This window comes from Silene latifolia, chromosome Y (genome assembly GCF_048544455.1).
Source record: "Silene latifolia isolate original U9 population chromosome Y, ASM4854445v1, whole genome shotgun sequence".
NCBI lineage: Eukaryota > Viridiplantae > Streptophyta > Magnoliopsida > Caryophyllales > Caryophyllaceae > Silene > Silene latifolia.
This window is the reverse complement of record NC_133538.1, coordinates 481,808,459-481,835,671: the sequence shown is the minus strand read 5'-3', so window position 1 is coordinate 481,835,671 and position 27,213 is coordinate 481,808,459. Positions and strand designations below refer to the sequence as shown.

General features: G+C 37.8%; 2 protein-coding genes across 2 annotated transcripts; one reads left to right on the top strand and one right to left on the bottom strand.

The window, feature by feature from the left end:
- The first annotated feature begins 16,424 nt into the window (after positions 1–16,424).
- Positions 16,425–20,304, top strand: LOC141633566 (putative glycosyltransferase At3g07620). The gene is made up of 4 exons (XM_074446015.1): positions 16,425–16,912; positions 18,619–18,851; positions 18,990–19,338; positions 19,550–20,304. The coding sequence occupies exons 1-4, from the start codon at positions 16,655–16,657 to the stop codon at positions 20,210–20,212; spliced, it is 1,503 nt and encodes a 500-aa protein (XP_074302116.1). The 5' UTR covers positions 16,425–16,654; the 3' UTR covers positions 20,213–20,304.
- On the bottom strand, positions 20,209–24,494 carry LOC141633567 (CBL-interacting protein kinase 2-like). The gene is made up of 2 exons (XM_074446016.1): positions 24,438–24,494; positions 20,209–22,076 (listed from the first exon to the last, which is right to left on the bottom strand). Exon 2 carries the CDS (start codon positions 21,704–21,706, stop codon positions 20,414–20,416), a length of 1,293 nt encoding a protein of 430 aa, XP_074302117.1. The 5' UTR covers positions 21,707–22,076; positions 24,438–24,494; the 3' UTR covers positions 20,209–20,413.
- Positions 24,495–27,213: the final 2,719 nt, after the last annotated feature.

The window sequence follows — 27,213 nt, the reverse complement described above, 5'->3', positions numbered from 1 at the left end:
GCTAGGATTAGGGTAGTCAATGAATGAATGTTAATTGCTAATTAGGTCTACAGATTTGTCGTTGTTGTTTAGTCTTTGTTGTTAAACTGCCCTTAACTGTATCTTGCTAGTTGATTCGAAGCAATTAGCCTTTTAATATTGGTATCCCTTGACCTGGACTGAAAGGTTGGAATAGGTGAGACCCGCAGTGAACAATAGGATGCTTTAGTGAGGGCGAAAGTTAAGCTAATAGCATTTTAGGGTGAATTGAGACCGAAAGGAGATATTCATTGCCCCTTAGACCGACACATCGACTGATTTGTGACCTTACCTGCAATTAACTGACGTTCATTGATGACCCGAAATCCTAGTTCCCTTCTCTTATTGTTAATTTCTCTTGCCTTTATCTTTCTTGCCTTTAGCCTTATTAGTTTAGTCAAAACATTTCAAACCCGCAACTGTGACATTAGACAGATAGAATAGACAAGTAGATAGTAAACCGCCTCCCGGTGGAGATCGACCCTACTTACCGCTAACTTCTGTTGGTAGTAATCTAGGTATTTATTTTTGGTAGAAACGACCGTATCAAATTTTGGCGTCGTTGCCGGGGAGGCAACTATTTATTTATTTGTTTAATTGCATGCATTTTTAGCCTCGATTTTTCCCTTGAGGCCGTTCTAATCTTTTCTTTAGTCTTTGTTTTGATAGGCCTTACGAGTTCTACCTAGACAGTTCTAGGTGAAATATTGTCAAAGGAAGGCTTGAGTACCTTTGACCCATCACCTATGTCCCATTATATGGCGCAACAGTGATTTCTCATGGAGATGTGGTTCTGTTGAGCACAATGCAGTTCTTTGTATGGCAGAAAATGATGCGGTCTACGAGTTCAAGCGTTGGGGACGTATTAGCCATTCCCCTGTAGTTGTGCCGCCATATCCACCCTATCAATGGCCACCGCAACAAGATCCTCCTGATATACAGAAAAAAGAGGTTGCGGAGCTGAAATCTCTGTTGGAGACACTTGCATCCCTAGTGCAAGAAGATGATAGACGCACTTGTGCGCGATTTGATAAGTTCGAGTCTGAAATTGCTCAGTTAGTAGCTGAGTCGGATAGTTGGCAACCAGAAGAGGTATACTTTACCGAGAGCGGTTTTTCCCCTGAAGAACCCGTGTTGCCCAATGCTGAGGATGATTTATATGACTCGGATGACGAATTTCTATCATACTTCAAAAGTCTACACGAGGATTTCAGCACTGTACAGGAAGAATCACTCGATCGAGTGACTTATAACAGTCGATCGAGTGAAATTCCAGAAGAACCAGTCGATCGAGTAGTTCAAATCACTCGATCGAGTGAAAATCAGGAGGAAAGTGCTCGATCAAGTAATAATTTTGCTCGATTGAGTCAGTTGGCCAGCGAGAGCAATGATTTGTTGTTTGGGTTCGTTTTAGACGACAATTTTGATGATGATAATGGATACGGTGAGTCGCCCCTCTTCAAAGCCGAGTTAGTTTCACTTGAGGCTGCGATTTACGGGATGAAATCCAATGAGGAGGTTGACGAAGAAGCAGCTGAGTCGGTAATTGTTCCTAGCACGGAAGAGGTAATACCTTCCTTTGCCAATGACTCCGTCATTGAGAGCGACCAACCCGAGGTACTAAACGATAATTTATTTATTGTTTGTTTAAATAGTAAATTGCCTCGTTTAATTTATGCTGCGCGTTGCAATTCTTTGCCCCCTCCCAGTAGGTCGTATAATTTAACGATTTTTCACCGTCCTTATCATTTTAAAATTGTTAATCTGAAACGATACCCTACTTTATTGTCAATTGCTCCCGAGCTCCTCTATTTTGTGGACAAATTTAGGAGCTCTCATAGGAAATTTGTTAGACTTAAATGTTTACATACTTTTATTTCCTATTTCTTTATTCCACTTTGGTGCTACTTATGCTATTGTGTAGCACATGCGCAGATTTATGATTTAATGTTGCGCGCTTTTAGCTGTTTTGATTGTAACTAATTAGAGAACCTCGAAGAAAAGAAGGTCGAGCTGGGACCTGACTGAAGCTAGCGCTACCCGGGAGGCAACCCGGAGTTTTTATTTTGCATTTTTATTTCATTTCAGTTGTAATAATGGTTTTCATACCATAGACTATATTAGTATGCTTGTTTAGCTAGTTTGCGGGATGTTTTTAATTGCGTTTTGCAGGAACACACTGAGGAATCACTCGATCGAGTACTTTTTGTACTCGATCGAGCACTTTTGCTGCTACATCCACTCGATCGAGCGATTATTTTACTCGATTGAGCACCTGCAAAGAGTGAACTACTCGATCGACCTAATTTCTCCTCGATCGAGCAGTTTTAGACGCCCAGTTCACTCGATCGACCATTGTTCGACTGCTATCGAGTGTTATTGACTTGGATTCGCTTCCCGTGATGATATTTGGGCTATTTAGCGACCTCCCACGTTCATGACTGGTTTGGGGAGGTCCCTCTTCCACGCAATCTTGTATGTTTTCCGTATTTTCCTCTCTTCCTCTTTTAGTTTGCATTTCCTTTCCATGTTGTGGTACAATGGGGGCATTGTACGGTTTGGTTTGGGGAGGTTATGCATCCATATCTGTGTCTGCATCTTGTTTTTATTTGCATTTCTGTTATCACGTTTATTTCCGTATGCATTGTTGTTTATTTTTCGTAAAAAAAAAACTCATAAAAATTAAAAAATTGATAAAATTCAAAAAAATTCATGTTTATTTTAGCATATAGGTTGAGTCGGAACGGTCTATTTCAATGAAGAAATTGCACTATTATTTGTCTTTTTGCTTAAGCCTTGCAATAAATTTATATCCTTTAGCTTTGTCTTATTGCATATCTACGAGTTAATGTTGAATTTAGCTGAACATATAGACTTGACCTGAAAATTTTGGCAACCTACTTATATTTTCTAAGGATTAGAGCCTTATAATCTGGTGTCATTTGTGACCAGTTTCATGTAGGATTGTGAGTATTATACTCCTTGCATAACATGTTCATTAATTTGCACGTATATGAAATTCAATTGCTTTTTGCCGTCATACATTCGGGTTAGTGGTTGTTGTCACATGCAGGGAGGCGCTTACAATTTCCCCTTCTTTCAGTTTTACCCATTTAACTCCACATTAGCCAAATTTGCTTGTTGACCCTTAGCTACATCCCAAATTTAGCCTGCCTTGTCATGCTAGTTTAGTGTATGTTCTGCGGTATATTGTCTATTGTATCAAGTTTGGCTCGTATTCTGTTGATTCGGAGTTAGTATTCTATGAAGGAAGGGAGGATGAAAAAAAAACGTGAAAAATGAAAAAAAACAAGATTCGAAAAAAAAAAGAAAAACGAGAAGAAGAACCGAGAAAAAAAGAATGAAAAAAAATAGAAAGAAAAGATTTTGAAAAAAAGAGATGTTGATTGATGAGACGGTTTCTCTCCTATGCTTTATCAATATCATTTGAGGAGTATTTTCAGTTCGGTTTGGTGATTTTGTGCCAATTGAAGGGAATTGTGCTTAATTCATAATTGAGTTGGAAATGGATGTTGTCATATGGCTCTGTTTAGGTACTAGCTTGATCACCTATACCTCCACATTCCCATAACATGTTTTGCCTTTTCTTACCCATTGCCTCACTTTACCATATTTTTGTAAGCCCTCGGCTGTGACAGGACCTTGTTTGGTTGAAATGTGTGTATGGTAGCTAGAATTGTCTATCATATTAGTTGCATGCATGTTTATGTGGGTCGTAGTTTAGGTGAGCGACTATTTTTCTTTCTCTCTTACATATATATGTCCACCCTTTGCTTCATGAGAGAAGAGTGACCCGTGAGAGTCCATTATTAAAGGTCTTGCAAGGTCGACGGTTCAGCTTTATTATAAACATCTTATAATTCGTTTGCATTTGACTGTTTGCTATAAGTGTTAGTTTGCCTGCATTAAACTGGTTTAAGTGGGCATTTGTAGCTAGCTCTGAGTTATCTTTTCCGTTCCATTAGTTTGCATTTAGTTTACTCGAGGACGAGTAAAGGTTTGGTTTGGGGAGATTTGATACGTGCATTTTATATAGTCTTTTTAGCCTATTTTATGCACGTATTTCTATGCTTTTATCGTAGTTTATGCTACGAAATGCCCCGAATATGCTACTTTGGGTTATTTTGTCTTATTTGCAGGAATGAACCAGAAAGTAGTGAAATCAAGCCATTTATCGTCCGTTTTGCATGCATTTGGTGGAAGAGTGAATTTGGAGCGGAATTATAGCTGTCTTGGGATGCGTGAAGCTGTTTCGGGAGCCAAAAGGACAAGTCAAAGTCAAACTAACGAGAATTATGAGCTGCTGAAGTTAGTATTCACTCGATCGAGCACTTTACTAGTCAGTCGAGTGGTTTTAGATTCAATAATTAGTCGATCGAGCACTGTATATGGTCGATCGACCAGTTGCTTATTTGTGTTTAGTCGATCGAGTGCTTTATTTGGTCGAGCGAACGGTCTGAGCTCTATATTTCTCGATCGAGTAGTTTAAAACCACTCGATCGAGTGGTTTATCCTACGGGCTTGGGCTTTTTAGGTTTATTTCCGTCATTAGGTTAAATAATTCCTATTTTCTTATAAATAGGAAGCCAGGACGTCAGTTAAAGGGGGCTTCTCCTCTCTAATTATTCCAATACACTGTTACTGTTACTTTGTTCTTCTTAATTTCCGGATCTATTTCTACTGTAACTCTCTTCTCTCCCTTTTCTCCTTATTTTAATTTAATGTTTATTATTCCCCCTACCCTTATTCTTGCTCTTTCATTTATGTCTAGCTAATTCTCTTGCTAGGATTAGGGTAGTCAATGAATGAATGTTAATTGCTAATTAGGTCTATAGATTTGTCGTTGCTGTTTAGTCTTTGTTGTTAAACTACCCTTAACTGTATCTTGCTAGTTGATTCGAAGAAATTAGCCTTTTAATATTGGTAACCCTTGACCTGGACCGAAAGGTTGGAATAGGTGAGACCCGCAGTGAACAATAGGATGCTTTAGTGAGGGCGAAAGCTAAGCTAATATCATTTTAGGGTGAATTGAGACCGAAAGGAGATATTCATTGCCCCTTAGACCGACACATCGACTGATTTTTGACCTTACCCGCAATTAACTGACGTTCATTGATGACCCGAAATCCTAGTTCCCTTCTCTTATTGTTAATTTCTCTTGCCTTTAACTTTTTTGCCTTTAGCCTCATTAGTTTAGTCAAAACATTTCAAACCCCCAATTGTGACATTAGACATATATAATAGACAAGTAGATAGTAAACCGCCTCCTTGTGGAGATCGACCCTACTTACCGCTAACTTCTGTTGGTAGTAATCTAGGTATTTATTTTTGGTACAGAAACGACCGTATCAACCGACCACTTCGACCACTACACCGTCACAAATCTTAAAACACTCTTTTTTACTTACCAAAACGGTTTTAAACCGAGTTTTTTCCGACCAAACGAGTTGCTACACTTACGTCGGTCACTCGCCATAACCAAACATGTAAGTATGAGGGTTTAAAAATCTCCTTTTATCATGTTTTTATTTGTTTCATGACTATAACATGCTAAAACATGCATAATACGATCCAAAACATGGGATAAACGAGCCGAAACTGATTTTTGGCCTGGGACAGAAGCCCCTTGGTTCGCCGGCTTGCCCGCGCCTAAATGGGGTGTCCAGGTCAGAACTCAACCGTGTTTGTTCTCGTCTTTCCCCTTTAATTCATTTTCATATTTGTAATCGGTTTTTACCATTTCAAATATTTTCGAACCTTCTTATTTTACTTTATTTCTTTTAACCATGAAACATTTTTCACCCTTGGTTCCTCATACCATGACGGTTAAATCCGTGTTTCGGTGATAATATTTGGTTAATAACATTTAAAAGGTATTTAAATCCTTTTATTTCATTTCTTTACATTTTTGGAGGTATTTTAAAGCCTTTCATCATTTCTTTACATTTTCAAAATAAACATATTAGTCACCAACACAAAGTCATCATTGGTTCTACATACAATGCCGGATTTTAACCCGGGTACGATGATGAGTATCGACTAATTACATTCAAGTGAACTTAAGACAATTAGTTCATAATTGTTTTCAAAACTATTCATGTCAAGCTTGTCAAGCCGAACCCGACACCGAATTTTATCAAAATAATGATGATTATTCGGGTCTAGTTCTTCAAATCAACAAATGCGGTCTAAACGACCCTTTCAAATCAAATCGGGTTCAAATACCAATTTTTCATTACTTTTTCTAAACGTCTTTCAAATAGTCAGAACACGGCATACAACCATCGACTAAACCGCGCCTCAAGCAGGCCCTTTCAATTCTCATTTTCAAAACCAGGGGAGGCCCCTTGTACCGCCGGCTGGCTCGCGCCTCATGTAGTCGTCTGGTACAGGGCCTGTTCCCTTTCCAGCATTAGTCTAGGACGATCCCGACTCCGGTTAGCCCGGATATAGGACGGATCAGATGACTATTTGCTCATTCAAAATCATATTTGCAAAATGCTTTACTAAGACAAATTGATCACGTTATGCACCATAAACCTAATACGGTAAATGGATGTTTAATTTCCGTCTTGCATGCAAATCAACCATAAATCCAACTCGACATCTTATACTTGATACTTGGATTAAATCAACCGACTTAGAAAGCTCTCACATGTTAGGTTTAAATTATTGGATGCGCATTCATGCATTTAAACCGTTTTATCAACTTTTGCATTCAACCAACGAAGATCGATCAAGAGAGGTCGCTACTCATGCGGGCGGGATTGGGTGTCTGATTAAAGGGCTTCCCAATACGTACCTTCACCTCTTACTCGTAAACTTTGGATAGTGGACGACCTTATCCGGGCGTGCACGAGAGTCATTCTAGAGATAGGATGCTAAAGAGGGACGATTCCTTATCTTTAGTACCTATGTCAAACCCTGCTTTGTGCTTCGTTTGACCGAGGTATAAATTGGATTCGAACGGGTTCCAAGCATCCCACAAATGCTTGGTGGCGACTCCGAACATCTCTAATCGTTTCGAGACCCTTACCGAGATGAAACCGACCGATCTAAAATGATCCGGTCGAAAGCATTTGTACGCCGCCGAGCGTGGCTTTCAAAAAGACCGCTTCATGTCCACAGGTCGAAGTGGGCTCGCAGGTGGGCCGCGTCCACACTAAGTAACGAGTGAGATATGACAGTTTTACGAAAACAGGATGTTGTTGAGAACTGTGTCGGAACTCGGCCGAGTAGGGCCTACTCGACCGAGCACCTTTCAGACTCGGCCGAGTAACCCATATTCGGCCAAGTAATCTTTCTGTGATAATTTTGTTCAGCTTCTGGAGTCGAGAACTCGGCCGAGTATTCACATTATTCGACCGAGTGTCCTGTACTCGGCTGAGTACGTCATGTACTCGACTGAGTACCTCTTTGGGCGGTTGTTTTGAGTCGTCGGCTACGTTCTTACATATTTTTTTAGCTGTAGGTTATGTGCACACATATGTTTTAGTTCTTAAATCATTCTTTTACATATGTGACGGTCTTGATACGTAAGTTACCAGATGCTATGATGTGGAGAATGTCGGCTTATGAGGGATATGTGTTGGGTAGGGAGGACATGAGTTATACATGGTTGTGAGGGATAGTGGAAAAAGGAATGGGAAGATTGATGAGCTTATCGAGGCAGGGAGGATGTTTTGTGAGATGTGGCAAGTGATAAAGTCGCGTGTTGAGTAATATTAAAATAAGTGTATATGGGCAAGGGTGATGTTAGTATAAAGAAACGTGAGAATACAAAGATTGAGATGAGGGATGCGAAAAGTGGCAAATTCGGATGTCTAAGGATTTATGGAGGGAGATGGTTAGGATTGTGTTGGTTAAGGATATATGTGATGGAAGGTCGTTATAGAGGGATGGAAACGAATGGTGTATAGTGAGATCGAATTATGCCGCGATGTGTAGATAGTTGCAGAGTTTGGGAAATTAGATTATCAAGAGGTGAGCCTAGTGTATAATTTTTTGGGCAATTAATGGTATAAGGTGAATTTTTGGTTTTCTAGGGACCCGAAAGGGAGATATAACTAATTGAAGAGTAACCGTTAGTTGTGTGGACTTGATGGTGACAAATGTGAGTGAGTAGTATAATGGGAGAGGATCAGTGATAAGGAAGAATGAGAAGATACTGATATGAATTAATGGAATTTGAGTTGTGGAGCAACAAGAAGGTAAACGGATTACAAAAGAGTTAGGTAGAAGAAGGACGGAGATGAATTATTAATTAGTATTATTGAACAAAAAAAATGGAAGTAAGTTGGCAGAACGTTGACCAAAGTTAAGGAACATGAAAGTAAGGAATCATGGAAATGTACGATAGCATCAAGAGAAGGTGTCAGTTAATGGTTATATAGAAGTTCGGGACGACATGTTAGCCGTGAGTCTCGAGGTATTAGGGGAGTAAGAAGCTGGTAGAGTGTTTGCATGATATGAGATTTTGGTGGAGAGTTAGGTGACGATACAATTAAGGGTAGAAATTGAAAGAATATGGAGGTAAATTTTGTTGATCGATTTGATGTTCGTTATTTGGGATGATAACCAAAGAGGGGAAATGAATTGTTATATTTAGAAGTGATCGTAAAAGAGTGGTTGCATGAAAGATGGTGGTGTCGTAATGTTGTCACTAGTGGTTAAGGATGATGTTAAATAGGGAAGTTAGTCGTTCTAAAGAGGTTGATTTTGTGGAGGCCTGATTGGTATGTATGGATGTGAGGGAGTAAAAGATGTGGATATAGGAGGAGTTTGCTAGTAGTTGGGTACTTATGATATGGTTACGTTTGTCGGGTGGTGATAATTGTGCGAATGGGAGGACATGTTATGAAAGGCATGTGAGTTAAGCTCGGGTGAGAGATATCCATTACCAAGTGGTAACTTACGTGATCGGGATTGGCTAGTTAGATTCGATCATGGGTCCATGATGTGTGTAAATGTTGGTGTGAGGTTCTGACCTCACGATTAATGGTATGGTGTGATAGTAATAAGTCGTTATATGAGTGTTCCGCATCATATGTTGTGTAAGGTAACCTAATAGGATGATATTCAAAAATTGGTAATTTGGGTGATCTGGAATGGCTAGTTATACTTGTATGTGTATGTATGATATCTGTAAGTAATAGTGTGAGGTTCCGGCCTCATGCGTAATAGAATAGATGATATTCATAAGGTTATTATCTGTTATTTCGTGTAATATGTTGCGTTGTGATCTAGTAAAGTTGTTTTAAGGAAGTCTTTTGGTCAAGGAAGTTGTACTGAGTCAATGTTTATGGGATTGTATAAGTTGCGATGACTGTCGATGTGGTTGTTGTGCCTCGGGTGGCAATCCGGGTACGGTACTTCGTGTTGTGATATGAGTATTTTCGCGCTGCGGTGCGGTTGTTGGTGGCGGTGTTGCGATGCCATCATCGGTTGTGGTGGAGTAGGCGGGATGACGATGAGACGAACTTTCGAAAGTATATATCAGTTATATAGATTGTTGTTACTTTACTGTTGTTTCTTGTCAGTGTTGGTCTGGGCATATAGATTGTTGTTTTGTTTATTAATGTTTCTTACCGGCGCATTGTGTGTTTGAGGCGGCGACACTTCTCCCACAGAACCTTGGATTGCTAAACCACGTCATGGGCCGTTACCGATTTGTGAGGCATTGAAAGCGGTGAAAGGTTGAATAAACCTACATTTATGGAGTCGCCACCAATTTTTATGGAAAATTGGAACCGTTCGAATACTCGTGTCATGTCAAGACACAAAGTAGTGATATGAACACAAAGAACTCGTTACCCTTAGCATTATATGTCTAGAATGACTCTCGTGGATGCCAATGAACACGGATGTTCACAGAGATCTCAAGTAAGGGGTGAGAGTACGTATTAGGAAGTCCTTTTACTGAACACCTAATCCCGCCCGCCTCAATAGCGGCCTCCACTAATGATTAGGGAAATTATTCATATTTGATATGTCGTCGATTATATGCATGCAATGCAACATGCACAGATTAAATCCTAGCGTGTGAATTAAAACTTTGTCGGTGAGCAAATAATTCAGCAATTAGTAATGTCGAATTGGGATTTAGGATTGATTGCATGTGAGAGGCAAGCAAATAAATCATACACAAACATTAAATACGATAAATAAGATTACAATTGAATTACAATGGTTTAATTGATTTACGTCAAAAGTACACTTAAGACGGAATTTTGAAGATAAAAAGAAAGAAAAATAAAAGGTTAGAAATTAAAGTAACAAAATAGGTCAGATTATGGGGTGATATTACGATTATTAGTAAATTTAAACATGTCAAAGCGAGAAAAGAAGTTCAGGGACAGAAATCATTTCAGAACAGGCGCAGCATCTGCTGCGTCCCTTGGAAGAGGCGCAGCTATTTCTGCGTCTGTTCTTGAGCTATGGCTGTGAAGTCAGAACAGTGGTCTGTTAATGTTCGTTGGTGTGTTTAAGATCAATTATCGACATTAGACTCAAGTGGAAGTGATTTAGCAGATTAATTACATCTGACGTCGTCATAAAAGCGATTAAAATGAATTAAAACGAAATAAAACGAGTTAGAACGAATTAAATTTGTTTACGAGGTTGGATTTACAAAAGGAACGAACTTGAAAAAAATTTGAATAAACTGAAACCAAATAAAGCAAATTATATACAAAAGACGAATTCCAGAAACTTGATATGGACAAATCGAGCTTCTAAAATCCGGGTTTGATTTAATGACGAAAACCCGCAAATATCGAGTTATAAGGGATTTAAGTCGAAATAAAACGTTATTATTGAAAAGATTACCATTAAAACATGGTTTATATACTGAGGAATGAAAGAAATTAAGAAAATAAGAAAAAAGGAATGAAACAAAGGAAACCCGAGGAAGAAGAAGAGGAGGATGAGCAGCGGCAGCGTCTGGAAGAGGCGCAGCAGATGCTGCGACCCATCGAAGAGGCGCAGCTGCTGCTGCATTTCTTCTCGACGTCTTGTTTCCACTGTTATGTAAAAACAGTTTTATAAAAGGGTTTTTTAAATCGGTTTTAAATATACTTTTGACGTAAACCTTACATTAATTGGTACAAAAAATAAAATACAATAAAAAAAAGATGGGTTTACACCCTTAGACTTACATGTTTGACGAAACGAGATTAACTAAGTTAATGTTAGTAATTGCTCGAATCGAATGTATGTAGAAAGTGCCCTCGTTGGAGGATTTTAGATTAATTGATTGATGTGTAGTGGTCAAATTGGTCGGTCATGCAATGTTACTGGTACTCAGAATGATCTGAGCTTATGTGGTCGATTGATCAAGCACGTAAGCGTCAAAAGCTTAGAGCAAGATCTACAATACAAATAGAGAAGAGAAGGGCGGACACTCGCGTGAAGAATATGGAGACCGAAGGTCTCTATTTATACCAAAAAACTGTGAAGAGTTTTGGAATGACACAAACTTTGGAAAGAAATTACGGAAATATTCCGTAAACAGCCAAAACGGGCTGGAGAAGGGGCGTAGCACTTGCTGCGGTCCTTCCAAGAGGCGCAGCACCTGCTGCGTCATTTCCCCAGAGGTTTTCTCATGCGGAAGAAAGATTTACGCGTTTCTATTATGGAACTACGGTAGATCTCTACTTCCTTATTCCGTAAAATATGATATAGGGAGATATTTTACCAAAAGATATAAATTTTAACTATGGAATAAATATCTAGAATATTCTAGAACATTCCGACCCGGCATTTTAAACGGTTTCTTAGAAAATGAAGCGGTTTTTAACCCGGACTCCAAATGAACTCTAATTACTGTCAAAACGACCGTATCGGTGCGTAGATGACGAACAAGGGGTAGACATAAGTGTTTGAGCTATCATCTGCCGATAAAATTACGGACTATCATAAATCGTTCCCCGTACCAAACATGAGGCCTAATCATCACTGGGTGGCTGGCGGAAGGTGTAGAAATGAGGTATCTACAAGAATGTGTCTGCGCTGAGCTGAAAGAGGCAAGTGGTTCGTAATATTTATTGGGACAGTGAGTATAGGGTGTTGGGAACTAGTATTATGTTAAGTTATGGATGCGTTTTACGGCAATAAACAGGAGAACTCGAGGATCTAGTGTGAGTGTGTGTAATAATTGTGGATCGTTAATTATTATTGTGGAAATAAGTGCATCTATAAAGAAGTATGTCATTTGGCGGTAATGTTGAAGAGATGGAGTAGTGGTTATGCTGAGGATTTTATGATATATGTTAGATGAAGTGCAGAATAATTGGAGGCACGAGATATGTTAGATTGAGAGAGCCTTGGATATGGGATGGTTGTCGGTGTTGAAGTTATAGTCGGTGATAGGTGATATAAGATGAGAATAAGGGGAAGAATACAGCTAAGGGTCTAGTATTAGAGAGTTACGAGGACGTAAGATTTATCTTAAGAGGAGTAGGATGTGGCAAAGAGAGTTTGATGGTTGTAAATGTTGTAGTATAATTGGAAGTTTGAGTGTTGGTGTTGAATATAGGATGGATTTGTGTTGTAATCGATTTTATTACAGGTAATGGCAGTGCTTGTAATAGTATGATATTTATGAGTGTGAGTAAACTTCGATTGTGTTCATGGATTGGGTGGTGATGTTTATGTGTATGAGTAAACTTCGAGGACGAAGTTCGTTTTAAGGGTGGTAGAATGTAACATTCCATTTTGGTGGTTGATCTTGTTTGGTGGATTATCTTGGTATTGAGTTTGTTAGTGAGCGTTATGGAAGTAAGACAGAGTTGAAAACACTTAAATTGTTGGTATTCGATAATATTATTGAGTGAGTATCGAGAGGATATGTTGTAGTTGAGACGATATCGTGAGGCGTGTTATGGAAGTAAGCATGGTGGGTGGAGTTAGTGTTAGTTGTTCATGTTTTATAGGTTGGGTTTGAACTTCGGGGGCGAAGTTCATTTTTAAGGAGGGAAGACTGTAATACTACATTTTTCTAAGTCATGTTACTCGGCCGAATAGGGCTTATTCGGCCGAGTAATGCGTCGTGTGTTTCTGGTCAGGTTACTGTCCAGGAATACTCGGCCGAGTATGGTAATACTCGACCGAGTAAGGGATACTCGGCCGAATATACTATATACTCGACCGAGTATCCGGTCTGACGGGAATTATTTCCGCGGTTTAATTAGAGACGATTAGAGTTATAAATTAAGTTTTAACAGTTTCACTTTTATTTTTACAAACCTAAAACCTTCAAACGTAACTCTAATCACCTCTAATCTCTCTCAAGATCTTTGATTATTCGGGAGTCTTTGTTCATTCCTCTCTTGCATCGATTGTGTCGGTAAGCCACTAATCCTATGAGTTTTGTCAGTTTGTCTTTTTAGGATTTACCCTAGTTTTGTAATTTGGAGGAAAAGGGATATTTTAGCATGATTGTGATTGGATTCGATTGTATAGTTATTGTTAGGCGGAGATTTTGTAGAGGAGTCGTTCTAGCTTTCTTGATTGACTCGTATCAGATTTGTGCTAGGGTAGGGTTTTTCTACTCAATTGATTGTATAATTGATTTAAGATGCATTGTTATGATTAATTGATATGATTAATATTGTTGATTGATTGTTGTTGGTGGATTGGAGTATGGGGTGTTGGAGTTGAGATGGTTGATGATGTTTGCAAGGTGCGTCCTCGGCTGAGTGGAGTCACTTGTTGGAGTGGCTTTACGCCCTTGATTCGCCCTTTGTGGAACCCGCCACAAGAGGGGATGTGCACATCAATGAACATGGGTTATCGCTCGTGTGATGAGCGGAGCTTAGGTAGGCAAGCCTGCGGTCCCCCACAGGCAGGGCTACACACTTTAGTGTGTAGTCAGTTACGAGATGTGATTGGGAGTTGGAGATTGGTTATGGAACAACTGTTTTATCTTGATTGTATTTTGTTATATTTTGATTATGCAGCGAACTGACCCCGTTGTTGCTTTGTAAATATGTGGTGATCCATTCGAGGATGGTGAGCAGATTGTGACAGGTGATGATTGTCTTTGGCTACGGGGACGAGGTAAGAGTCACACTTCGAGTATAGCTTCCGCTGTTACGAGATTAGCTGTTTTGTTTTCAGTTGTTGAGATTAGTAAACATTTCTTTTGTTTTGGTATTTGGAACTATCTAAACTTTAACTTATATACTTTAATAAATGTTTTAGAATTGTTACTTTTGATATACTAGTCTCCGAAAACCGATATGGTAAAAGTCTCTTATGCTAGGGTGGTCCTTGGTAAGGCACATTGGTATGCGGGGGTGTTAAACATGATTTGAGGGAAGGATTCTTAGGGTGCAAACTCATGTCCTACACTTTTTGGGTAGGAGTCCAAGAGTAAATCCGTGAGAGATTGACCCAAATCGAACAATATCGTATTATTATAGACAATAGACATAAATGCAGCAGAGCCCAAAAGATATTTACGCACAACACGAATTTAATGGAGCAAGGAAGCAAAGAATTGTACAATTGTATTCATTGATTCATCAAAGTGCGTGTCCCTTAAATGTTAGACTGCCGCGCATTTTCTCCGAGGCACGTACTCAGTTTTCCAGATAAATGTGCATTTTATCTTCGTCCTCGGAGAAAGATCTACCGACAAATTCTATCTCCCCATTTTCTGATTAGGGGTATTACAGAGTTTTCGTAAATTATCTTCGAGTATTAGTATTAGATATGATTTATAATACATACTCCGTCTTATAGAATAAAATCGTTGTATACACGTAATCTTATTTCACCTCCGATTACTTAAACGACAGGCCTTATTGATTCATGCCCATATTTGTCTTATATTTACCTTTACTAGTATTGGTGCCCGGCTTCGCCCGGACTACCTCTACTTATCATTAATTTTTTTTTATTAAATAAAATTAGTTAAAGTTGCATAACCCATAAATTTATCATTAATATATTTTTCTATGACATATCCTAAAATTACGATGAAATAAATTTTGATACAAATTCAATATTCCCGCTATTAATATTTTACTCTTATTAACGAAAAAATAGTAATAACATTTCACTATTTGTCCGTGATCATTGTTACTTTCACTACTTCCGCCATAATTATTGTTATTGTCACTACTGCCGCAGTAATATTGATAATTTTACTACTCCCGCCGTAATTATTGTTACTTTCACTATTGCCGCATTAATATTGATTATTTCACTACTCCCCTTGTTGTTTCTACCACTTTTACTAATTTCGCTAATAATATTGTTACTTTACTATTCAAATGAGTGATTACTATCATATAACTATATCGAATGTTACTACAATTGTTTTCTTTACAGACGGAATTACTTTTACTACTTAGGCATGTAATTTTAAGAGGATTATATATTTGTATAAATATATTACATATACTCCCTTCATACCACACCAATGGTAACATTGACTGTTTCACACTTGTCGAGACACGTTTTGCAATGTAAATATCTTTTGTTACGCATTATTAAAAATTATAAAAATTTGATATTTTTTTAGCATTCATGACGATAAATCAAACAAGATCTCACATGACTATATTTTGTCTTATAGATTAAGAATAATATCGAAGATTCCCTACTACCATGAATAGTGGCAAAACGGTCAATGTTACCATTGGTCTGGTATAGAGGGAGTATGCATTAAATCAAATCGAAAGAATTATGGAATATTATATATTATGAAATTTAACTTGAATTATTTATAACCTACTTATATTATATTTTTGTATGTTAAATAATTAACATCTCTATACATCTAATAAACTATAAAGTTTAAAAAATTGCATAGATTTTAAATTTAATAGATAACTTTATGATGATAATAATTAATACCATAAGTGTGCATGTTTATACTAATTAATTATTTTATTTGAAGGAAATTGGCCATTCTCTAGTCTTCTGTAAATATTTAGGAAAATTACCAAGCATCTTATTTCTTCTACTCTCCTTGAAATTGACTATCTTAATTAATTATTTTATTTTAAGGAAATTGATCATCTTAATTAATTTATTTATTTTAAGGAAATTTGCCATGTTTTAGTCTCTATATAATTTAATTTTAACCCAAACTATATAATATTTGCATTGAGATCCCTTAATCGGGTCCATTACATGGTGCTAGTGATTTAAAACTATATAGTATAATTAATTTGTATAACTTTCTATAATTACATTGAAGTCCTTTGATTTCTGGATTATATATATAGTATTGATTTTTATTGCTTTTAAATAGCCATAAAGGCTTCTTATTGGAGGACCTAAGAATTTTTCGTGATATATATCATAATTGTATAACTCACTTGCTCATATATATAGCATCCTTGTAACTCTCGTAGAGTAATTGAATCCGCTTCTTCAATAATAATAACTCGTACAGCAATTTTAGATGAAACTCAGGGTTAATTGTTGAGTGTTTACGGTCTTTATAGACTCGAATTTATATATAGTAGGCTTCAGGATGTTACAAATGAGCAAGTGTCCCAAGTTACAACTTATATTAACCATGCAAAATATAGTTTCCATAAATAGCATAATATAAGAGTGGTGAGGAAAACAAGGAGTGATAAAGGAACGGTTGAATATTATGAGGAAGTTGTTCAAGTTACATTCACATATCTTCATTTCTTTATTTGCTTTCTTAGCATTAACTGCTATCATTTTTGAATCTAAAAGTTCAAAGGGTTTGCCTTCTAATCTCTTCCTTTTTCAATCATCAAAATTTCATTATTATGGTGGATTCACAAATCATGCAACAACTTCATCATCTTCTCCTTCTCCTTCCTATCATCCTTTGGCTCATTCTCTTGCCGTTATTCATAATACTTCTACCTTATTCAAATCCGTAAGCTTGCTCTATCTTTCTTATTATTGACTCCTTTTTATTCTTTAAATAAATACACATTTTACGTAATTTTATACTCGTATCATTCATAATCATTCTCACCGAGTAATAACTAGTGATGCAGATGTTAAGTTAGGTTTGCTGGTAAAGTGATGAAAGCTCTTATCCATAACCTGTGATCGAATCCAACGCCATATATCTCATATTCGCCCATACAGCTCCCATTGCACCAAAAAAATCAAGCCATCAATGATACAATACTCATTCGGAGTCGTCAATCATCTACTTAAGACTTAATTTGAACAACATCCTTATTCATAGAAGGCTTTTAGCTTTAAATCTTTTGAATAAACAAGTGAATTTGAGCATATATGATAGCCTATTTATAGACCACGTATAAAAGGTCAGGCACCCTTTTTGCTAGGGTTATGTTAAGATTATAGAGGAGGAAGGAATTCATAAATGATAACTGTATTATTGAATGATGTTGATCAGTTACATCGATATGGTGAGGTATTTATAATACCTCCCAACTTAATGGCAAACCCTAACCCTAATGGCAAACCCTAATGGTAGTTAGGCCTAGTATAGGCCCTATCTCCTAATACCCTCCCGCAATCGTAAAGGCAGTACGTAGTACGAACTTTACGAATGGAGAAATACAAAGAAAAAAAAGAACATAAAAAAATGAAATCTTCAATCTTCGTCTTTTTCAATCTTCATTAATTCTTCGTCTTTTTCAATCTTCATTAATTCTTCATCTCCGCAAGGTTGGTTGATAAGATAAACGAGTATAAGACTCGTTAGAAAATTTTCTTCGAACAAGAACGTTAAGCTTTTCGGACTTGTCGAAAGTATGAGTTAATTTGCAGGAACCCTAATCGAACCTGACAAATATCAATAAAACGGAAAATTATCCGTCAATTTCAAAATTTGGAGAACGCTAAGTTTTTCGAATTCCAAAGAAATCAATTTAGGACCACCTTGAACGAATTTGAAGAACTTTAATTAAGATTTCAAAGAAAAGATGATTTTTTTTTCTTTTTTTTTTTAATTTAGGGGAAAGCGTCGCAGCCATAGCAAAATTGCTACACAATAAGGACGCACCATACTACCATTATTAATGAGCCTTCTAAAGAAGGCAGGAACAAATGAAAAGCTTTGTATTTTTTTTTTTTTTTTTTGTAGAAATTTGCAAATACGTAAGAAGATCCCGCCGGTGGGTGTAGTAGGTTAAACGACCCACCGGTAGGGGAAGCGGAATTTTTAGAGTGCTCAGAAAAGAGGCTCTGATACCATGTTAAGATTATAGAGGAGGAAGGAATTCATAAATGATAACTGTATTATTGAATGATGTTGATCAGTTACATCGATATGGTGAGGTATTTATAATACCTCCCAACTTAATGGCAAACCCTAACCCTAATGGCAAACCCTAATGGTAGTTGGGCCTAGTATAGGCCCAATCTCCTAATAGGTTATAAGCTCGAAGTCTAGAAGACATGTATAAACTCAAAAATAACCCCCACGAGACTGCTTTATGTGGACGGGGTTCGACCAAACAGACCCTTGTATATTTCACTGAAGCTTAAGCCATTAGACTTCATCCTTTCTAATCCCTTATAAGAAAATTTCTATTGTTGGCCTTTTCCATTGATGTTCTAAGTTTTTGTCCATTACTTTTACTGTTGCATTAATATTGTTAGGAGGAGAAAAGACAAAGAGCTATGGCGAGATTAAGCGACGCAATTGATAATGTGTTAAGAGCAAGGAAGAAAGTCGAAAACATGGAAAATGTGGAACTGGAACTTACAAGAGCAAGGATTTTGATTAAAGAAGCATTTCAAAGTAGAAATGATGCATCATCCATTTCACATCTTGCCGATATTGATTACGCGCCAAAGGGTCCTATATACAAAAATGCTTTTGCTTTTCATAGGTATGGCAAACAATAATTTTCAAATGAGACGGTGTCATAGTCTCATGACAAATCTTATCGTTAAGACACTTGACACAATAGTTAGCTGCTTTTTTTCATTGGTCTTACGATAAAAACTAACATATTTTTATTGTCTAGGAGCTATTTATTAATGGAGAAAATGTTCAAAATATTTATTTACGAAGAAGGGGAGCCACCCTTGTTTCATTATGGTACATGCAAAAACATATACTCAATGGAAGGCATTTTTATCAACACGATGGAGAAGGACACTCAATTTAGAACTCAAAATCCAGACAACGCTCATGTTTTCTTCCTCCCGTTTAGTGTGGTTATGATACTTGAACACCTTTTCGATCCGATTATCCGTGACAAGGCCGTTTTAGAGCGTACAATTGTTGATTATGTCAATGTTATATCAACTAAGTATCCATATTGGAACAGTAGCCTTGGGGGTGATCACTTCATGCTTTCTTGCCATGATTGGGTATTATGATTTCTCTATATTTTTTATGATGCAATCTTGACAAATAATTCAAAGTTTTTTTGAAAACATCAGCCAGTTTAATTAGTACTATGTACTCCGTAGCTTATATCATTGAGTGGTGACAACTATGACCTAGATTCGAAACCTATTAGCATCAAAATTATCCTACGGTCTTTTTTTTTTTTAAATGTTTGTTTTTATGCATTTGCAGGGACCTAGAGCAACATGGTACCATCCCCTATTATACTTCCATTCTATACGAGCGTTATGCAATGCTAACACATCCGAGAATTTCAACCCAAGAAAAGACGTACCAATTCCCGAAATCAATCTAGTAACAGGAGAACTTGATGGCCTAACCCATGGCTCGCCCCCATCTGAACGAACCATCCTCGGTTTCTTTGCCGGGCGGTTGCACGGCCACATTAGGCCAGGACTCCTCACGCATTGGAAAGACCAGGACAGAGACTTGCAAATTTACGAAGAACTCCCTAAGGAACTTTCATACCGCGATATGATGAGTAAAGCCAGGTATTGCATTTGCCCAAGTGGGTTTGAAGTTGCTAGCCCTCGAGTTGTAGAAGCAATATACACAGGCTGTGTTCCGGTGTTGATCTCCCAAAACTACATTCTTCCGTATAGTGATGTTCTAGATTGGGACGAGTTTTCAGTCCGAGTCTCTGTGAGTGAGATACCAAACCTTAAGAAAATATTGATGGACATACCTTATGATAAGTATGTTAAGATGTACGAGGGAGTAAAGCAAGTGCAACGCCATTTTGTTATCAACAATCCTCCCAAGAGATATGATGTTTTTCACATGACTATTCATTCTATTTGGCTTCGACGCTTGAATGTACGTCTTCATAGTTGACCAACAATATACCATATAAGATACACTGCTACATTGTAATACGACAAGTATACATTACTAAGTACAGTAATATAAGATATACACGCAGTTTCCTGTATTACACAAATACATTAGTATGATTTTTTTCATAGAAATTTAGATGCAATAGATAAACTAAGGTAGGGAAAGAGCAGGCTCGAAAATAGTAAGAAGAGGTGATGACTATGTCTCCTGCTCACCTTGCCATGTCCAAATGATGTCCTTAAGAGCTGGTCTCATCTCCTGTCTCACAACCTTCAAATACTCTAGAGTATCGCCTCCCAATTTCTTCAACTCTATCATGTGAAAAGTCGGGGTGACCTCGAAGATTTCAGCATCAAAACACAAAATCCCCTTTCTTCCTTCTTTACATCCTTCAAATCTCATAATTCCGCCATTTTTCTTCTTCACTTTAAGCTTCAACTTCTTGGATATGTCTTCAAGCTTAGAAATGATTGTCAAGGCAGTCTCCCTTGCGCTAAACCTCACCTCCTTTTTCTGGCTTTTGTCCTCAAACAAACCTGACAAGTCAAAACCTTCTGAGAAGGAGATGATGTCGAAAGCATTCAGGTTATGACAAGGGCCAAACATGGAATCATCATCTTGCACAGATCCTGTCTTATATGCGTCACTCTCATGCCGATTTTCCAAGAGTTTAGAATCAAACCCTTTTCGGAACCAAGAATTCTCCATTATCTTGGCAATGGAAATCCTGGTTTTCGGGTTTGGGTCCATGATCTTCAGCAACAACCTCTTTACATCCGATGGGAACATATTCGGGAATTTGAATTCTGCCTTGCCAATCTTCTTATACATCTCTATCAAATTCGAATCTTGGAACGGCAAATACCCAGCTAACAACACAAACAAGACCACCCCACAGGACCATATATCAGCTTTTGCTCCATCATACCCTTTCCTATGAATTACCTCTGGTGCCACATAAGCAGGAGTCCCACACATTGTGTGCAGCAGCCCGTCTTGCCGTCTGGACTCTGCTAATGCACTGAGCCCAAAGTCGGTAATCTTCAGATCCTCATTCTGATCCAGAAGCAAGTTTTCTGGCTTCAAATCTCGGTGATACACGCCTCGGCTATGACAATAATCAACTGCACTAATCAACTGTTGAAAATACTTCCTAGCAAGATCACCTTTAATCTTACCTCTGGCTACCTTATCAAAGAGCTCCCCGCCTCTAACATGCTCCAACACAATATATATCTTTGCTTTACTAGCCATGACTTCATATAATTGCACTACATGAGGGTGCCTAACAAGTCTCATCACTGAAATTTCCCGCTTAATTTGCTCAATCATTCCAACTTTCAGAACCTTCTCTTTGTCGACAACCTTGATTGCCACATTTGCTCCAGTCTCAATGTTTCGAGCCTGATAGACCTTTGCAAAAGTACCCTGCCCGAGTATCTTTCCTAGCTCATACCGCTGCATTAGGACACTACCCTTTTTATCCCCCATCTAGTTGACTCAAATATTTACAGACAAATAATATTTAACATTTCTATGTACAGTATTTAATCAGCTCTATGTTGAACACAGTCAAGGTCAACCATCTTCACAGAGCTCATACGTAGATATAAGAAAATCTGCGATATTTCTGGCAACAGTGGGCATGAACGCCTTGAAACAGATTACAGTTCTTGTGTTGTGATAGTTATTATCTATGGTAGATAAGGGTAGGTTTAGTAGAGATGGATACAAAGTGAATTCAGACTGAGAATCCTTTGATGTCAAGCACATCTTTTCCGCATTCCCTGTTATCTTTTTTGGGAAAACTGGGAATGGGAAAGTTGAGATTTTGCGACTTAGGCAGAAACTCGAATATCGCCTGTAAAACAGATAGAAAAGCTTCAGTCAGTGGAGAAAAATATTGATTGGACCTGAACCATCACCTATAGCCTATAGGTGATGTGATGGTTGAGGCCAAACGATTATATTTAATATCCTAATAAAAAAAGAAAAGAGTCTTATTTAGGATCATGAAAGGATAATTTGGTTGGTCTCACATATGACACTGTCTCAGTATTGTCTCATATACCGTCATACAGAGCAAGTTTTTCTTAGAAACACTCGGGATGACAAATATTGATATCGTTAGATGGATTAAGCTGAAACAAACATCTAAAAAAAAAAAAATGAAAAATAATGCTTGATATTCACACACACACCATCAAAATTAAAAATAAAAATAAAAGAGTCCCTTTCAGGAATAGCTATACTAAGGCTATGTATCATATATTGCCAAATGCCAGCTAAAAACATGTGGCAGAAAATAGGTAGTTAATCAGTAATCAATCATTCAGAATGTCCGGTTTGCGTCGTCTTCAAGTGGGGAAGACCATCTGCACGGTGCAATCATTCTCCATGTTAGGTATCTTTGGATCCTGTCATCACCAAATTTGTGATATGGGTTTGGCCCGATTTGGTAGAAATCAATGTCAGATCACTGTCTTAATTCCTTCATGGTTGCTGGTTAACCGATTTCAACATTAACCACTAATTTCTCTGAATATACGTACATGAACGAAACAAGACTTGTTATGTTTGTGACTTTATGCAGTGATCGAGTCAGGAGATTATAGGGGACTACCGCCATCCTGGACCTTGAATAAACATTATTTATGCCTTTTTGTAATCACAAAATACGGCTTATCAAAGTGGTCTTCTTACCTACCAAACATGTCTTTGCCTAGTGGTTAAGATGAATCTATAGGCTCATATAGGCTCCTGTTGAGGACATTAAAGTCCAATGTTCGAATCCCCCTTGCCATTTATTGTTATACCTTACTATTTTAGCCCCTAGCCATATTTTCTAGTTCCGCCACCAATATTTTCATATTGAGTTATGCCCTCTAATACTTATTAAAACACATCATATAGCCAATGATTATGAAATCTGTATGGGTCTTCTATTTTCCCCTTTTTTAACATAATGAAACAATTAGCAACGGCCTAGAATAAGGGATAATCTTACAATAAACAAGGAGCCGTAATTTTCATGAACCAACATTATAAATTACTAGTATTGGTGCCCGGCTTCGCCCGGGCTATCTCTACTTACCAATAAATTTTTTTTCATTAAATAGAATTACTTTAAGTTGCATAACCCATAAATTTATCATTAATATATTTTTCTATGACATATCCTAAAATTACGACAAAATAAATTTTGAAACAAATTCACTTCTCCCGCTATTAATATTTTACTCTTATTAATGAAACAATAGTAATAACATTTTACTTCTTCCCCTTAATCATTGTTACTTTCACTACTCCCGCCCTAATTATTGTTATTGTCACTATTACCGCATTAATATTGATAATTTCACTACTCCAACTGTAACTATTGTTACTTTCGCTATTGCCGCATTAATATTTATTATTTCACTACTACCGTTGTTTCTAAAACTTTTACTAATCTCGCTGATAATATTGTTACTTTTACTATTCAAATGAGTGATTACTATCATATAACTATATCCAATGTTACTACAATTCTTTTTATTACTGACAAAATTACTTTTACTACTTAGGCATGCAATTTTAAGAGGATCATATATTTATATAAATATATTACATATATGCATTAAATCAAATCGAAAGAATCGTGCAATATTATATATTATGGAATCTAACTTGAATTATTTATAACCTACTTAAATTATATTTTTGTACTTATTTTAAGGAAATTGACCATCTTAATCAATTATTTTATTTTAAGAAATTAACCATGTTTAGGAAAATTACCAAGCTTCTATATAATTTAATTTTAACTCAAACTATATAATATTTGCATTGAGATCCCTTAATCAGGTCCATCACACGGTGTTAGTGATTTTAAACTATATAGTATAATTAATTTGTATAACTTTCTTTAATTACATTGAAGTCCCTTGGTTTCTGGAATTAATATATAGTATTGATTTGTATAACTTTCTTTAATTACATTGAAGTCCCTTGGTTTCTGGAATTAATATATAGTATTGATTTGTATAACTTTCTTTAATTACATTGAAGTCCCTTGATTTCTGGAATTAATATATAGTATTGATTGGGAAAACAAGGCAAAGCACAAAACTTGCAAATGAAATGCAAGGAAATACAAGAAAACATAGAAAAGTAATGAAATAGTTCATGATAATGTGAATATAATAGAACTCATTTACAGGAAAAAGCGAGATATATTTACCTTGAAAATTTTGGATGAATTAGTAGTGAGAGCTTTCAAGTTGGGATCAGAAGGGGAATACACAACACGGGCAAATTATAAGGCAATATATTTTGGTGCAATGAACATAAGGTTAGAGACCTAACTCATGCGTTTTATAGGCCGTTGTCCATTTCATAACCTCAATTGCATGTGACAAATGGGTCAACCGGGTCGGGTGCAAATTGGGTCGTGTTATTTTGGGAGAATTCAGACATAGTCGAGTCATTTGCGGGTCTCTTAGTATCAAGTTATATAGGAATAATGAACAATGTGCAATAATAAAGATTTGGGTCGAGTTATATTGACCAGGCCAATTCGGGTTAGGGGTCAAACTCAGGCCTGAGTTTGGCCATTGCATCGGATACGGGTATGGTAATTCGGGTGGTATCGATTCGGGCAATTTCACCCTCTTCTCGACTCGGTAGTGTTTAAAAAAAACCATAACAATTTATTTGTCCGATTAAAAAAGGGTGATACTCTTTCATGGACATGATTTACTCAATTATGAACATATTTGACCATTTTTCGCTTTCCAATTCAAAACCTTTTCTTAATTTTGCTCTCACTTAATTAGCCCTCTCAATTCCGACCATCACCCAACAGCCACATTCCATATCCTGCACCACCGCCCCTGGCCGACATACACACCTCACCATAGCCTAGACTCCTAGAAGAGACCCACCCGCATCCCCCTCCATCCCAGAACCGCCACCCTTCCTCACGTACCTCAGCAGGCCTCGACCCAGAATTTCTGCCCCACAAATGATACATGTCACCACCCTCGCCTCCCTCTCTAGTCTGACTACCCCAACCGCCGCTGTAACACCCCCTTCTTACCCGGCCGAGGTAATTGGGAGATGTTACCGTCTCAGTTGCCCCAGAAATGATACATGTCACCACCCTCGCCTCCCTCTCTAGTCTGACTACCCCAACCGCCGCTGTAACAGCCCCTTCTTACCCGGCCGAGGTAATTGGGAGATGTTACCGTCTCGGTTTTTCGAGATGGTAAATTGGAGATACGATAAAGAAAATATTTATTATAAACAACTAGTTTAGCGATTACAAACCATTAACTAATGAATAAAATACAACTCGTAGCTACTATACTCATCTAACTAACTATACACATCTCGTGACTCATCAAGCTCGTCCTGTCTCCCGCGTACTATCCAAACAACATGTGTCTAACCTGCTCCCCATATGACAAAAGGACATCATATATATGGATCAACACAAGTCACCCCAAGAGAGACATGTGACAAAGCACAGACACAACAAACGTTAGTTTCAATAGACAAATAAAAGATGACACGACTCAAGTGTGAACATGCAACATGACAACTAATCTGAATGAGATACTATCAAATCACCACCAGTTCGGTACCGGGACACGCCCAGGCATACCGACAACCACACGGGTACCCAGGACATGCCCAGACATACCAACAGGCAACAACCACAAACAGGTACCGAGACACGCCCAGACGTACCGGGTCCGGAAGCCAACCGGATCCCATGCCAGACGTCGTGTCTCAACCACACGAATCCCTCCGTAACTCAAGCCATTAATGTGCACATCCCTCTTGAAGTGGGAAGCTCCAAGAGGCGACTTAAGCGTAAGACGATCTCCCAACCGTCTTACGTCTCCAAATCAACAACGGCAACAATACAACGATAACAACAACAAATCCTCCAACATATGATAATGACCAATACATGAACCACAACCAACATATCATAATCATCCTCTTAATGATGCAATTACCACTAAACATGTTATAATGCAAATGCGCTAATTATGCAAAGCTAACTACAACATCAACATTATTGAAACCGAGTAGGATTAACCTACCTTTTAGCAATCTCCTCAAGCTACTCGAATCTGGACCGAAAACGTCTCAAGGAACCGTCTCATCCTATACAAATCACATAATAACTATCACAATACATCCTATACTAATATACACTACAAAGCCCCTTACTACTACCCCTTAATTACCCTAAATACACATACTAATCACTAATTAATTACCCATGACAAATTCCCCCAAAAGTTAGGGTTTAAAGACTAGAAAAAGAGAGATCTTTACTTACTAGGTGAAGAAGATGAAGAGGAAGGTGGTAGATCTTTTAATCCAAGCTTGAATCCCAAGTAGAAGGTACTTGTGAGGGTTCTAGGGAGAGGGGAGGGACTTTGGAGAGATGAGGAGGAAGGTGGAAATGATTTTAGGGTTAAGGGAGAAAGGGATTAAATCCCGTGTTCTGAAAACAGCAGCACTCGACCGAGTGCCGAGTCCACTCGGTCGAGTGAACTCACTCGGTCGAGTGGACACACTCGGTCGAGTGTACCTTTTACTTGACCGGGTAAACCCACTCGATCCGCTGCAACACCATTCGGTCTAGTGTAAGGCTATCATTTCCTTCCGAGTGCTCTCTTATCGGTCCAAACTTCCTCTCACGCGTCTCAAGGTCTAAGAACGGGTCCCACAAAGGCCGGGTATTACAAAATTCCCTCCTTAAAATGAACTTCGTCCTCGAAGTTTGCCTCACCCTCACTTATCCTTCACCCTTCCTTATGTCTCATTCGAGTCATGCCTCACTCCCTATCTCTTCCTCAAGCATTCACTCGTCTCTCTCGCTAATTCTCACACCTAGTTCTTTATCGTACGTGCTCTTTTATGTTCTCATGCTCTTTCTTATTCCTAAATGTTACATTCACTCCCCTCTAAAAGAGAACTTCGTCCCGAAGTTCGCC